General features: G+C 37.5%; 2 protein-coding genes across 2 annotated transcripts; one reads left to right on the forward strand and one right to left on the reverse strand.

Annotated features, from left to right (window-relative positions):
• Positions 1 to 318: 318 nt before the first annotated feature.
• Positions 319 to 4,375, reverse strand: LOC588590 (cationic amino acid transporter 3). Its single transcript, XM_788267.5, has 4 exons — positions 4,196 to 4,375; positions 1,853 to 3,388; positions 1,281 to 1,389; positions 319 to 557 (listed from the first exon to the last, which is right to left on the reverse strand). Exons 1-4 carry the CDS (start codon positions 4,352 to 4,354, stop codon positions 319 to 321), a joined length of 2,043 nt encoding a protein of 680 aa, XP_793360.4. The 5' UTR covers positions 4,355 to 4,375.
• An 8,684-nt stretch (positions 4,376 to 13,059) lies between these two features.
• Positions 13,060 to 14,925, forward strand: LOC115924533 (E3 ubiquitin-protein ligase MIB1-like). Its single transcript, XM_030986908.1, has 2 exons — positions 13,060 to 13,152; positions 13,877 to 14,925. Exons 1-2 carry the CDS (start codon positions 13,122 to 13,124, stop codon positions 14,152 to 14,154), a joined length of 309 nt encoding a protein of 102 aa, XP_030842768.1. The 5' UTR covers positions 13,060 to 13,121; the 3' UTR covers positions 14,155 to 14,925.
• The last annotated feature ends 682 nt before the right edge of the window (positions 14,926 to 15,607 follow it).

Below are 15,607 nucleotides of genomic sequence, written 5' to 3' on the forward strand. Positions count from 1 at the left end.
TTCGAACATCGTATGATAGGCCCGATTGTAATGTTTTTTGACAGAATTCATTTCTTAAAGTATTATAGATATACTTACATACATACAAAGGAATTATCCTAGTTCAAAAAGTACTTCCTTCGGTTTTTTGCATCTTTTTTCACATCTGTTAAGTACAATCAATATAAAAATGGGAGCACAAACATCTCAAATAATTTCTTCAATGATACAAGCAACTTTCATTGATAGCGTCGACGTTGTATAACGCACGCTTGCATAACCAAACAATCTCCGGATTATGCCGAAAATCAAGATTCGTCAACTTCACTCTCGATCTCGTCAACAACCGGCAAAGCTCGTCTCTGATGACGTCACCAGACTATCGCCTGCCCAGTACGCGTTGTTGTCGGCACTCGACCTCCGTGACCCGTGGTCCGAGGTCTCGAAGTCCCTCGTAATCGGTATGGACTCGGTGACGTCACCATTCGGTTGTATGTCGACATGTTTCGATATGCGATGCTTGTACTTTTCGGACTCGTGACTGTGGCTAACGCCGTAGATGAAATAGACAACCAGTTCTACACGAAAAGTAAAACAGAAAAGGTAATCTTAATATAAAGATATAAAGATTTGTATAGGTCGAAAGTGATGGTTAAGCAGAAAAGCGACAAAATCATGGAATTGATGAAACTCCCATACACGAAAGAAAAGCAATTAAATTAACAGCAGCAACAACAACAACAACAATGTATTTGATAGAAGAAACGAACAGAATACACCATGTAAAGTGATTGTATAGCGAACTGACGAACAAAATGCTCTGGATATAATTTGTAAGCAATGAATTTTAACCCTAACAGTTTTCCAACCCTAGACTACGAGGCCCTACACCTAATCCTACCCCAACACTAAACCAAACCTAAAACTCAATTGCAATCATAATCATAATCCTATAAATGTACATATTTAACTAAATGAAATCCGGATCAAATATCATGGGGACAAAATAATGTCGGGCCATCATCTGGAAGAGCAAGAGCAACCTAAAACAAAGCACCCTTTCAACTGATGGGATGACAAACATCTGCTATCAGCAACAACAGCACATGGACAACACTAACATTAGGCTAACGTCAGGACCAGAATAACACACATTGTCGAAATCATTAAAAGGCAATCCAACCTATTTCTCTGATTTTTTTTGCTTGGCCCTAGAGTAGTTATCAAGGTTGTATTCCCCTTTAAAGATACATCTTCAATGTCTTTGTCACCATCATCATCACCATCATAGTATCACTTACCAATGGCTGTCCAGATGCCGAATTCGATGAAAGCGATGGCGCTGAACTGAACCATGAGAAATACATTGGCAAGGAGACTCACGAGAGGAAAGTAAGGCATTAGCGGCACCTGAAGGATGAAACAAAAAGGTAGAAAGGAGAATTTAATTTGAAAATTTGATTAATTTTGAAATTTGACTAAATTGGGAGAAATACCTACCTATGACAGAAAAATATAACATTAATTAATGAAATTAACAAGTGTGCGGCACCAAGCAATAATCAGCGTTAATAAATCATCACTTATATCGTAATCAACTATTACATATCCATATAATGCAAATGTGACACAGTCAAACAAAGCAATTGCGGAATGCATAAGTTTTTTTAAAATCTTGTTTCAAACGCGATCAGCATCAATAAAATAGTCTTAAAGCGTTTATAGAAAATATTTTCTATTATATTTTTAATGCATAATACACATCTGATATGGTCACGCATTTAACGTTGTTTAGAAAAGCGAACAATAGATTATTCTTACATGATTTTTCCAAGTTCAATTAAATTAGGGATGGGTCGAAATTCAAACGTACCTTGAATGGAATATTGTCCCCATATTGTGGCAGCCTGATTAAAGGTATACAGACGACGAGTGTGAGCAGAAGAAGAGCGGCCAGACTGAGAATATAGGGCAAGCTCCCGGAGCTGATCTCGTCAAAAAAGTACGTTAAGAGCACCATGCTGCCACAGGAGAAGCAAATGAAGCCGATGATGCACAGAGCAACAGTAGGACCGGGGTTGGGAGCCCCCATCCTCTTCAGGTTGCTGTCTTGGTAACGCCTCTTCGGATGCGGTTTCCCGTTGTTGTTCAGTAAGGGCGTGGTCTCAGCGCTGTTTCGATGGTGACGGTGACCCTTCTTCCCGTTGGGAGTGCCCCCATTCTGAGCACTGCCATTCTGAATGCTGCCGTTCTGGATGCTGACGTTCGGGACGTGACTGACTTCGGTTACGTGAGTGTTGCTGCCACCCAAGGAAGCGTAACCGCTGACTTCCTGGTCGGGGCGGTATCGCAGCATGATCGAGGAGGCGATAACGATGATAAACTCGATAAAGGCCACGAGAGACAGAAACTGGATCAGGGAGACGAAGTCGACGAAGATGGTTATGATGACGGACAAGCTTCCACCAAAGAGGGTTGAAGTTACGGGTGTCTTTGACACAGGATGGGTGTACCCTAGGAACTTTGGCAGAAGCCCGTCACGAGCAAGAGCGTATATGCATCGAGCGACGCAAAAGACGCAGTTAATAATGCACCCGGTCATGCTGCAAAGTGCCCCTACCGCTACAACATACTGCATCCAGTTAGCACCTACCGCGCCAAAGGCGGCTACGAAGGGAGATTCAACGTTGATATCAGTGTACGGTACCATGGCCGTCAGGGAGATGAGGACGCCTGAATAGCACAGCATGGACACCAAGAAACCGATGATGACACCGATGGGAAGCCCTCGGCTGGGATTCTTGGCCTCCTCGGCGCTGAAGGCAACCGCTTCAAAACCGCAGTAACCGGTAAAACAAGCGGCGGAACCGGTCAAGACGCCGTTGAAGCCAAACGGGAAGTAGCCATCGGGATGCGTCAGGTTATCGAAGTCGGCGTAGACGAATCCAGTGACGAGCACGAGAGCGACGGTGATGACATTGATGGTGACGAAGAAACCGTTGGCGCGGGCGGAGATCGACGTGCCAACGGCGACCAGGATACACACCAGAATCGCGATTCCTGCCGCGAGGAAGTCCGGGTAGTCTCCAAGCAAGGGCGAGTCCCATGGCTCTCCATCCAGGATCACCTCCACAGTCCAATTTCCAACCACGCCGTTGATGATGTTGTCGAAGTACGCGCTCCAGCCTCGCGAGACGAGAGCGACGGACATGACCCTGAGGATGATGGCGTTCCAGCCGATCATAAAGGCGAAGATCTCGCCGAAGGCTACATAGGCGTAGAGGTAGGACGCCCCCGTCTCGGGAAGGCGTGTGGCACATTCCATGTAGCACATGGCAGCCATGAGAGCAACTATCCCGGATATCAAGAAGGAGATGGCGCCAGCAGGCCCAGCCATTTCACCCGCGATCTATAGGCAAACATAAGAAAAAGATCGGATTAAAGTTGATCAGGATTATGTACTTCCGTGCATTTTTCGAGTTTTTTTTCTTTTCAATCATAATATAATGACACATTCATGCGGCTATACGGCAGAGAGAATGTAAGAGATTGCGATGATGATATGAAAGCATTTGAAAAAGCATTTATCTTTACATATCTTTAAAGCTTTGGTACTTTTGGACATTGTATTCCGAGTCTTCCGACTTATTATGGATGAAGGAACAGAGAGAGGGCACCGTGGGTGCTTGCAACCTTGTTTTAAAAAAATGACAAGACGAGTGTCCCTCAGGCGACATGCCCTTCAAGTTGAAAATATAAGGTTTCCATTTGCGTGTGACCCTCTATTTTTAAATGCCTTTGGTATTACTACCTCCATGTTCTTTAAGGCTCATTCAGACTTTCATCCTGTTCATGGATTACAAAATACCGTCAAACCCTCCTTAGTGGCCACCTCTCTATAGTGGCCATACATGTTGTCTCTGTCGACTCTCGAGATAGAAATGTATGTTGTAGAACCTATCTATAGAAAGGCCACCTGTAAACAGTGACCACCTTTTATGTTTCCATTTGGTGGCCTTAGTAGACGGATTTGACTGTAGTTCTATTTTATATATTTGTTATTGCTACCACCCTTTTCTACATGGTCATACATGGAGTACACAGTACTCTATCAATATCATTATTTTAACACATTCACAAAGGTATAAAGCTAAAGTAGCCGATGACGAGAGATGATGTTAGACCACACTAAAGTTTATATATTTTGTAAATTCACCTCTCCTGTTAATACATAAACACCGGACCCCAGCATACAGCCGATAGCAATCAGCGATAGATCGGTCGTGGAGAGACATCGATCAAGAGGTGTCGAGGTGAGATCGTATTTGACCTCCTTCTGACGGCAGACGGTGCGACCTAGCTGACGGAGTGACATGGTTGCCGATTTGGAAGCTGGTATCTGAATTAAAGATTTAATGGGAATAAAGAAATATGAATATCATAAACATGGTATTAGAATTTGGAAGTTGGTATCTGAAATAAATATCAAATCAGAGAAACAGGAATAAAGAAATATGACGATTGAATAGATGAAGGCTGACAATTTGGAAACAAGATCTAATTAAGGAAATATTACGATCATTCAAAACTTGATTGCTAACTTGGCATCTGTATTCAAGATAGGAACAAATATATGCACGTATCTCCATCATATCACAGTGGATGATTATATTCAAATGATTAACTATAATGGAAAGAACTCAAACTGCTTCCCTGACCCAAAACATTACCTATCAATTTAACTTTGTACAAGCTGACGAAATGAAAATTTTCTGAAAATTCCATGAAATAAATGATTTATGTTTAATAAAATGCGGAAGAAAAAGAACAAAACAAAATGTACGCAAACATAAAAACACATTTTAAAACGATCTGTTTTAACCAATACAAAACTGTAAGCTTTTTGATCGCTTTACTCAAAAATACAAAGAGATTATTTAACATCCCTTTCAGTATTCAAATGATATCGCTGTGGGAAACAATCTGGCTGTGACATTGCAGTTCGTTTGTATCGAGGTCTTGTTTGTTTGTTTTACCTGAGTGCTTAGAAAGCATTTGCATGCTTGTAAGTAAGCAAGCAGGGGACCAACGGCTTTAAGTCCTACCGGTCGAAAAAAAGAATAATATACAAAACCGCACTGTTTGTTTACAAATGTACACATAATGTTGCACCTGAATATCTGTCTTCCTTGTTACAATCTTCTCGTCACTCCTCATATAATCTTCGCTCAACTACAGACACAACGGCTCTCAATGTGCCTAGATTAAAATCGAAGATAGGTGAGCGAAGTTTTCACTACAGTGGTCCGGTTACATGGAATAGGTTACCTTGTGAATTACGCTGTAGTATGTCAATTGAAGTATTTAAGAAACATCTCAAAACACACCTATTTACATTGTAATTAACTGCATTACATTTTCTAGCATATTTTTGTTTTAATTCATTGATGTATTTTTTTTGTAAAGCGCTTTGATCAGTTGTAAACTGGATATAGCGCTATAAAAGAAACAATTTATTATATTATTATTGTCCTCTCCGATGTACTTGGTAATGAGGATGAATGCCTTAATACCAACGGTCACTAGCGCTTCGAATTGGTTTCGAACTCGGGATCTCCTGGTAAAGAAACCACTGCTCTACCACTGAGCCATCGCACGTTCTCTAGGACTTATTTTGAGAGGCCGCCAATACAAAAACTGATAAGAGGAATGTTATGTTTCTAATTATAGATCAGCAAATAATGAACCCATAAACATTGAAGTTGAAAGGTTTACTATAAATAGCACGGCGCTTTGGCAACGTGCCAATTTTTACATATTTGAAAAACAATAGTGTAATGAGATAATTATTCAAGATAATAATGCTTGTATAAGTAGGACCTTGATAACTAGGTTTCATAACAACATCACGTGGAGCACGGGATGATTAAAAAACTGGAAAGTAAAAACGGCGTGGAGCCAAGACGGAAAAATAATCGCGTTGCTTAAAGAACAAAATGGAGTAAGTACGAAATCTACCAAACTCATACGCAGCGTAGATGATTTGAAATTGTTGTAATTCATTGTGCAAAGCAAAATATACTCCTGTTGGACATCCAACTTATTTCGTATTACACTACATAAAACTTGTACTTTGTGTATATATATTCATGTTTGTTTTAGATTTTGATTTCTACTATTTGTATATCTATATATTTATGTAATATTGATATTGTTTTATGTTATTTGTTCTGTCTGAATTCAAAATGTATTCTCAGTATATTAATTTTCCTAATACTATTTCAAAGGAGGTGGAAAGAAAAAAGTTTGAAGGTTTTAACAATGATTATTTTTCTAGATTGAGACTTTTTGAACCAAATATGGTGTATACATTCTCATGTGCTTGCTGTAAGCATCCTGGGTTTTCTTTTTCAATTATATATATAAGATGTGTTTCATTGGTTGCCTTTACAATACATGGGTAATCCGTTAAACGATTTGGATCCAGATATATGCATATTTGAACACGGTAATACTTGTTCATGTTATACACCCAGTGAATTTAACTCTTCTTTTGTAAAAAATGAATATAATTTCAGTTTAATTCATATGAATGCCCGTAGTCTTAATAGAAATTTTGATAGCATTACAAATCTTCTTGATACATTGTCGAATAAATTCTCAATAATTGCCCTTTCCGAAACATGGATTTGTGGTAAACCAGTTACTCCATTTCACTTACACGGTTATACTTTCATACATTCGGATAGGGCTGGTTGTGTTAGTAGAGGAGGAGGTGTTGCACTGTTTGTAAAAGATGATATAACATGCACCGTTCGGGATGATATCTTTAACACCTATGATAATTCAACTTGTGAATATTTATTTGTTGACATTACACTAGGACCTACTTTAAAATACACAGTTGGAGTCATCTATAGAAAGCCAAATTCAGATCTTGATGTTTTTTTCAAATTTTATAATGAACTACTACTTCGTGTATCTCGTCGCAGTTTAATAATTACAGGCGATTTTAATATAGATCTTTCAAACTTAACGAACAATAAAAGTGCAAATACATTTGTAAATTTAAACTGCTCCTTTGGTTTATTAAAGTTGATTACAACTCCCACTCGTATTACAGTTAACTCTGCAACATTAATCGACAATATAATTACCAACCTTACTGAATCCAAATGTACGAGCGGAACAATTTGTACTGATGTAACAGATCATTTACCTGTATTCTCCCTTTTCAATATAGATAATTATGAAAGACATAGGAAAACGATTCAAACTTATACTCGGAAAATCTCAAACGAAAATATTGCAGCATTATTAGGTGAATTGTATAGAATAGATTGGACTTTTTTAAACAACCTTCAGGATATAGAACAGATGTACGATACATTTATATCGGTGATAACCACTGCATACAACAAATGTTTACCTTTGGTACCAAATAAGTCTAAACGATTGAAAATCAGAAAGCCTTGGATAAATAAAAGTTTGATACGGTGTATTCAAAAGAAAAATAAACTTTACAAAAAAATGAAAATAAATTCAAATCTTACAGGAATAAAGTGAATAATCTGTTAAGAAAGGCAAAAAAACATTACTTTTGTTTAAAATTTGAAAATTCGAAAAATGATATCAAAGATACATGGAAAACTATCAATACCCTTTTAAATAAATCAAAACCCAAATTACCCACATATATTATGAAGGATGGTAAAATGGTTGAAAATGATCAATCTATTGCAGATGAATTTAATTCCTATTTTATTTCCTCATGTTCTGGGTTTGATGCAAATAATCGCCTTGCTCAAGTTAATACCATTTCTCACACAGATTACCTACATGTCCCAACTTCTTCTTCAATATTTTTTAAACCTATATCACAAAATGAATTGATTGAAGTGTGTAAATCATTAAGAAATACAAAATCTTGTGGATATGATAACATAGGTTGCAATGTACTCAAACAAATCATTCATGCTATTGTAAAACCATTGGTCTACATTTTTAATATATCACTGTCAACTGGTACGTTTCCAAGCAAACTTAAAATTGCTAAGATTATTCCCGTTTTTAAAAAAGACGACCGTCATTCATTAAAAAATTATCGACCAATATCTTTGTTACCTTGTATATCTAAATTACTAGAAAAATGTGTTTATAATCGATTGTATAGTTTTCTTTCTAAACATAATATACTTACTGATTGTCAATTTGGATTTCGACGTAATCATTCCACAACCCATGCTTTAATTGATTTGCAGGATAAAGTGACTTTAGCAATGGAAAAAAATAATTTTTGTATTGGAATATTTATGGATTTATCAAAAGCATTTGATATAGTTGATCATTCAATTCTCTTGTCCAAATTGAACTTTTATGGTGTACGTGGAAACCCTCTTAATTTTTTTCAAAGTTATTTATGCAATCGACGTCAATTTACTATGTATAATAATAATGCTTCTGATTTTGCAGACATAACACACGGAGTTCCTCAGGGATCTATACTTGGCCCTTTGCTTTTTTTGATATATATTAATGACTTAATTCAATCTTCTCATATCATGCAGTATATTATGTATGCAGATGACACAACTCTTATTTTTTCACAACCTGATTTAAATAATGTCGAGCACGAGGTCAACAAAGAATTAGACAAGGTTTCAACTTGGTTCAAAGCTAATAAATTGATAGTAAATCTTTCTAAAACAAACTTTTGTATATTTCACAATAAGAGTAAAAATGTGTCCAATGTACTAGATAAGGTAACTTTAAGTATTGATACTACATCTATATCAAAATTAAATGTTGTAAATTTCCTTGGAGTATCCGTAGATAACAACCTTCGTTGGGATTCCCACATCGATAATGTTATAAGCAAGGTATCAAAATCTATTGGTGTTTTATATAAATTAAAATTTCATGTACCATTTCCCATTTTATTCACTTTGTACAACTCACTTATATTACCTTATCTTACATATTGTATAAGTATTTGGGGAAATTCGTATCATGGAAAAATTAATACCCTCTTCAAATTACAAAAGAAGGCTCTACGTATTTGTACAGGTAGTGATTATTATGCCCACTCTGCTCCGTTATTTCTTCGTTTAAAAACCCTAAATGTTTTTGATTTGTTCAAATACCATACTGCACTAATTGGTTTTTATTTTTTTCAAAATATACTTCCAAAAAGAATATCCTCCATATTTTCGATCAATAACCAAATTCATACTCACAATACTCGGCTTTGTAACACGTTTCATTTATGGAAAGTAAAAAGTTCATTTTCTAAAAAATCTGTAAGAAATACTTTGCCAAACATATGGAACACTCTTCCTCAAGTCCTCCGCTTTTATAAAAACAGTTCAATATTTAAAACAAAAATGAAACAGACCTTTTATTCTGAGTACCGTTAAATTTACCTTCCAAACCTTTTTGCTTCCCCCCGCCTCCAATTTTAGATTATTTCATACATATGTTTGTAGTTTTTTGTCTTTATATTGTGTTTATTGCTGTATTTTGTGTTTATCGCTGTATTTTGTGTTTATCGCTGTATTTTGTGATATCTCGAACTCATATATGCTCAATAATATAAATAATATAAATTATAATATTCGGGGAACTTTTTATACAAAGCCACCACGGGCCTTTCCTATGTTCTCCAATTTCATTTTAAACTATTGTAATAACTGACCATTCCTTGTATGTATTTATACTTGTATGTTTATTTGCATTTGCTGTGTTTTTTATGGAAATGAAATAAATAAACGAACTTGAACTTGAACATTATGTTTTTTTCCAGATGTAAGTTAGAGTTTATCGTCAAAGTAAGTTAGAGATATAAATCATGAGAGCAAAACGTTGTCAATATTTTTGGTTAGCTTCCATTCAATAATCTAGAACGATGAAGAATGACAATAACTACATCACTTGTCAAGGCTTATATTGACCTAAAAATTGTCTAATTATCATTGTTTTCTACAAAAGGCCTAGTACAGAAATGTTTTGCTAAATATATGTCCAAGATTTAAAAAAAAAAAAAAAAATGTTTTAGGGTTGTCACTTGGCAATTTTAAATGAGGGCAAGGGGGGGGGGGGGTGGGCGTGAGCAAATTTGCGGACATATAGCCGAAAATGGGTGAAAAAGCCCACACAAAGAAAGTCCGCATATTTCCGACTTTTCCAACAGGGAAAAGACAGGCCTTTCCCCGTCAAAGGATTATACTGTTCTTCTCCAACATTGGAAAAACATGAACTTTGTGGGATTCGTGGACAACGAGAGAAGAAGCATAACTTTGCCAATACACATTTTAGATGGGGTCATCTCCTCATTAACGATGGTGTTTTGGTCTAGGTTACTACAGAATAATTGTTAGGACCGCATTAACATGATTGTGTTTTTTACACATCAGAAAGAAAAATACATTTTCCTCTCTGCATAAGCTCTATTGTTTCTTCAAAATTCGACTCTTAGTCATTATAAATTTGGCCATCGTTACGTGAATTTATGATGGAGTGTTCTCTCAACCTGTACTCTCGATTAATATCAAATTTGAAAGAAATAATAACAAATAATAATTTTCTACTCTTCTAGACATGCTTCATTAGGTTATCATGTAATTAGTGTATCCGATGAGCCTGCATATAAACACACCGTTACAAAAAGGTCTAGATATTGCTAATCTCCCCTTCCAATTTGGCCGAGTGCCATAAATACCACGCAAAATAAAATTATCTTTATAAGATATAGAGGAAAAGATTAGATAACTATCGCATTATCTCGGGATAAACAATTTGACATGTGCCTGTGTTCATGGATTAGGCGTACATTTTGAGGGGGGGGGGAGGGGAGTATATTTTTTTTAAGTGGTTCACCCTCCCCCCCCCCCCCCCCCGATCCCCCTCCCCCGGCCCCAATTCGGAATAGTTACTGCATACTGCATTATTTTCCGGATCGTTGAAGAAAAGAGGGAGGTGACTTTTTTCCATGACGAATTTTCCAACAATAATGGCGTTACTAAAACAATTTTTGACGGGGAGCACAACCTCCAGCACCCCCCCCCCCCCCCGCTTAAAATGTAGAGACGATCCTGAATGGTGTTTACTATTTACACAAAGCATGATACACTTATATGTTAACCTAGTTATTGTGTGGGAAAGTGAACAGAAGAACTTAGTATTAAATTAAAAGCATGTATTGGTAATCAGGCTTGTTGTTCATGTTTATACATACAACATGTTTCTTATCTATAGTGCATTTATATAGGCTCGACCTACATCGATATGAACTGTGTACCATCATTTTGGATGAAATTACGTTTTCCTGGTTAACTTCCATTAATACAAGTTGCGTTCTAAAAAATAAAGCGTCATAACGCGTTACCTCGAGAGAGATAAATATCCATGTACATGAAATGCCCGTTGTCTACGGTAGATTGGAGCTTATTAACCTCAAAGTAAAATCACTACCCCTTCCACCTCTCTCTCTCTCTCATCTTGGAGTATGCCTGGAAGTGAGGATGTTACCGTTGATCCCTCACATCGTCATGGTGACGATGATGGTAGCCAGACTCCAGCTCACATCGCTAAGCAACAGATGGAGGAGATGCAGATTTTGGAGGGTCGCCAAACAGCATCAGGAGATAAACCGATTGCTGATCCTGCAGGGGATTCAGCAGCCCACCATCCTGAAGATAACCGTGGCCAAATACCAGAACACATCGCCAAGCAAGAGAGGCAACTCTTGGCCCATCAGCAAGCACTTCGTGGACCTGATGCAGTTACAACTGCACGAGATGATAACCAAACCCGTATCTCAGGACGGGATCTAGATCATATTGCTATGCAAACGAGGAAAGAACGTCAGTTCAATCCAGCCTCACCCCAAGACCCTCACGATGCTCCTTCGCCCCTCCGTCCTCCCCTCCCGCAGCTTGACCTGAGCCCGCAACGGCAACGGTTTCCGCATCATCAGCAAGCTCCAGATACCACGCCCTCCCCCATCTCGATCCAGTCTACTCCTACTCCTACCAGCCTGATTCCCAACCTGGCCCGATGTCGGCTAATTGCCTGTGGTGGCATTGCTGATGCCCAGTTTAAACCCTGTGGCCACACCATTGTTTGTCATAGATGCTCTGAATGCTTCAAGCTTTGTCATGAATGCAAGGCAAGTACAGAAATCACTTCAGTCAATAGGTGAGATAGAGGGAGTGCATATAGTTGGGCTGTACATGTAGCCTGCACCTCCAAATCCTGGTCTAATCTGGCTCATTAACTTCATAAAATTCTTACCCAGTTTCCAATTGGTCTGGTAAATTGTTATATGACATATCGTGAGTTGTTCAACAACTGCCCCTCTGTTTATGAGCACAATTCAAGATTTGTAACTGACTCTGCTCAAAACCTTCAGTTGAGCAAGTTTGAAACTGGTTGTGCATCCAATCTAGAACACTATTCAGGCCTGATAAAAACCCGATTTAAATCGGTTTCCCGATTTTTTTTTTTTTTTCTTCTCGATTTAAAAAAAAAAAAAAAAATCCAGATGTTTTTTTTCTCCCTATTTTTGCCCTATTTTTCCCCAAATTTTGTCCCAATTTTCTTACTCAAAAGGGGGGAATGTTGCTAGATGCCATTTTTTCCGCGAATCCTCTTTTTTTTTTTTACTCAGGGGGGGGGGGGGGGTGTGGTTGAGGGGAAAACAAAAAAACTTTTTTTTTTTTTAGTGCTCACTATCACCCCTGACTATTAGATAGCTACAAAAGTTTCACACATTTAAAGTACAGAAAATTGACTTAGTCTTACTACCACAGCATCAGACAATACGCAACCTTGGAGTGCATATATGTGCACTATAACATCACTTCAAATACAAATATAACTAGCACAAAATGGTATAGTGGTTATGGACTTGCTAAAAAGTATCAAGCACACAAATTGTTGTGAATCCAATTTTTTTGTCTCTAAAATTTTAGAGGTTGCAGATGAAATATGCCATCTCAAACATAAGATATTATTATAAGTGTGATTTTCTCCGAGGAAAATTCTAATTTATTTTTGTTTTCCCTTTGTAAAATCAGAAACCCATAGAGAGTGTTTTGCAACCGAACCGGCGATTTGCTGCATTTTCCAACAACGATCCTGGCATGGGTCAACAAACACCAAGAGCAGATCGAGGTATTTACTTCAGTATTAAACACACATAGCATTGGCATATCCAGGGAAAAGGGCACCAGAAAACCCAATCTGGCAACCTTTAGCGACCCTTAAATTTGCCCCAAGCAATTTTAGACCCCCCCCCCTTATTACTGGTCCAATTTATTTCAAACTTTTGCCATTCTGTTTATCTTATTTTTCTGCTTTCGTAAATATGAACCTATTACATGGTACAGATTGCCCTTTAATCTATCGTTAGTATCAAGTGAATTCATATTTCTTTGAATGCAATGAAGTACATGTATCTGTAGAAATTCTGCCTTGACATTCATCACAGATAACATGAACAGGATGGGGGATTGGGTAACTTTGTCTCAGATTCTGAAACAAAATCCTGGATTTAGCTCATGCTGCAATGATAATTATTAACCTTTAGGTCAGTCAGGAACTCCATGACTTTTACAAGTCAATCGCCTGTCTGATTATCAAGATATTTATGATTGGAATTACAAATTTTGAAAACCGTTTGCCAAACGGTTTTCATAACACTACAGTCTATTGGGGGAAACGAGTATGGTAAAACCGGTCACTCAAAGATTTTTACTTTTTTGAGGCACTTCTTGATCATTTTTGAAGCGCAATTTTGTTAGGGCTTCAATATTACACCATATCACAGACACTAATAACACATAGGGCTGTGCATCTTAACATTTAACATTGTAAAACATTGTATTTTGTTTCACAGCTGTTGCTACACAGGACGCAACGGGAGATCATCAATCAGGGGCAAGAAGAAAGATCTTTGAGCCAGCCGATGCCGATTCCGATTCCGAGTTGACCAAGTCCATTCTCATCCAGAAGAACCAAAAGCTGGAGGAAGAGGTGCTGTGCCCGGTCTGTATTGATCGAAAGAGGGAGTTTGTCTTTATGTGCGGACATTCGCTGTGTGAAACTTGCACTGATTCCCTCAACGATTGTCCTTACTGTAGACAACCCATTCTCAAGAAAATTAAGATGTATTAACAAAAGAGGGAGTTTGTCTTCATGTGCGGACATTCGCTCTGTGAAGATTGCACCTGTTGCATCGAGGATTGTCCTATGTGTAGACAACCCATCCTCCAGAAAATTAAGATGTATTAACGGATGTAGGATATATGCTCAGGTTACTTTTGCTCCTACTCTAACCGAATTCCTAAATTCAACCCCGGACCAAACGCTATACCTAACCTTGATCCTAACCCTAACCCTAAACATGACGTGAATCCCAATTGTAGCCCTAACCATAACACTATGTCTTTGATGAATTAAAGACAAGAGAGATTGTCGATGGAGAAAATCTTGGAGCACCTGTGATTGGTCATCGTTGTCTGCACAAGTGTATTTGAAGGAGGGGGCAATGCTGGGGGAAATTTCTCTCCTCTCCCCCATCCCTGAAGAATTGTCGACCATAAAGAAAGATTATACATGCAACTCACTTTGTAATTGCCATGAAGAAATCAGTACAAGGCGAATTATATTCAAATTGCTCTGAAAGCGTGATTAAGTTGTGGATGATTTTTGAGAAAAGAAATGTTCTTGCTCAGTCGCAATGTGGACTTTCAAAACTGCGTAAAGCAGAGAGCCAAACGTAGGCCTATTCCTTGTCTGTAAAGACGCCATTTGATGATAGTACTAAGGTTTACTGATTATATAGGCACTTTTATGGTGATGATAATCTAGAATTTGAGTTTGAGTAGTTTTCAACTCCACTGGTTATTTAGTTCTATTCTCAAACCTGTTTTAACGACCACCTGTCTATAACACTATATTTTTTATTTTCCCTGAATATGGTTTTTCATTGAAACCTGTAACTATAGGAACCTGTAACATAAAGACCGCCTGCCTGTAAAGACCACTTTTCATGTGTTGCCTTGATGGAGTGGTGTCACTGTATAATACAAATGCCACATATGTGTACAAAAAAGCCATTGTGCTGCAGTCGATGATGATCATCATTGCAATATCTGTTAGATAAATTTGTGATTTAGGAATGATTCCATTTAATGTTTTCATTTTGATTTTCTGATTGTTAGATATATCTTGCCGTAAAGTTCTGCACAAGATTGCCACGTATAATACTTAAATAAATGATATGAATATATATATGTATACAATAATGGTGTAAAATTTATGAAAAAATAATTCTATGAAACTTTTTTTACTACACGTACATGCATGTATAAAATCATGTAGCAGGTGCATGTAATAAACAGTATTATTTGCAAATTATACCCTAGGTAATCCGACATGGATTTCAAAGTTTTAAATGACATTAGTAATTCAGTGGGGTTTTATTTTTCTACCAGTATTCAATTTCTTACCTCTGTCTGTAGAGGAGTTGGTATATGATATCTGTTGGTTTATCTTGTAGTTCCAGCTATTTTAGAGATTTAAACAAAATTATGCTACTATCGTCCAAGGAATAATTAACAGCATC

Source organism: Strongylocentrotus purpuratus, unplaced genomic scaffold (assembly GCF_000002235.5).
Source record: "Strongylocentrotus purpuratus isolate Spur 01 unplaced genomic scaffold, Spur_5.0 spur5_scaffold_16, whole genome shotgun sequence".
Taxonomy (NCBI): Eukaryota; Metazoa; Echinodermata; class Echinoidea; order Camarodonta; family Strongylocentrotidae; genus Strongylocentrotus; species Strongylocentrotus purpuratus.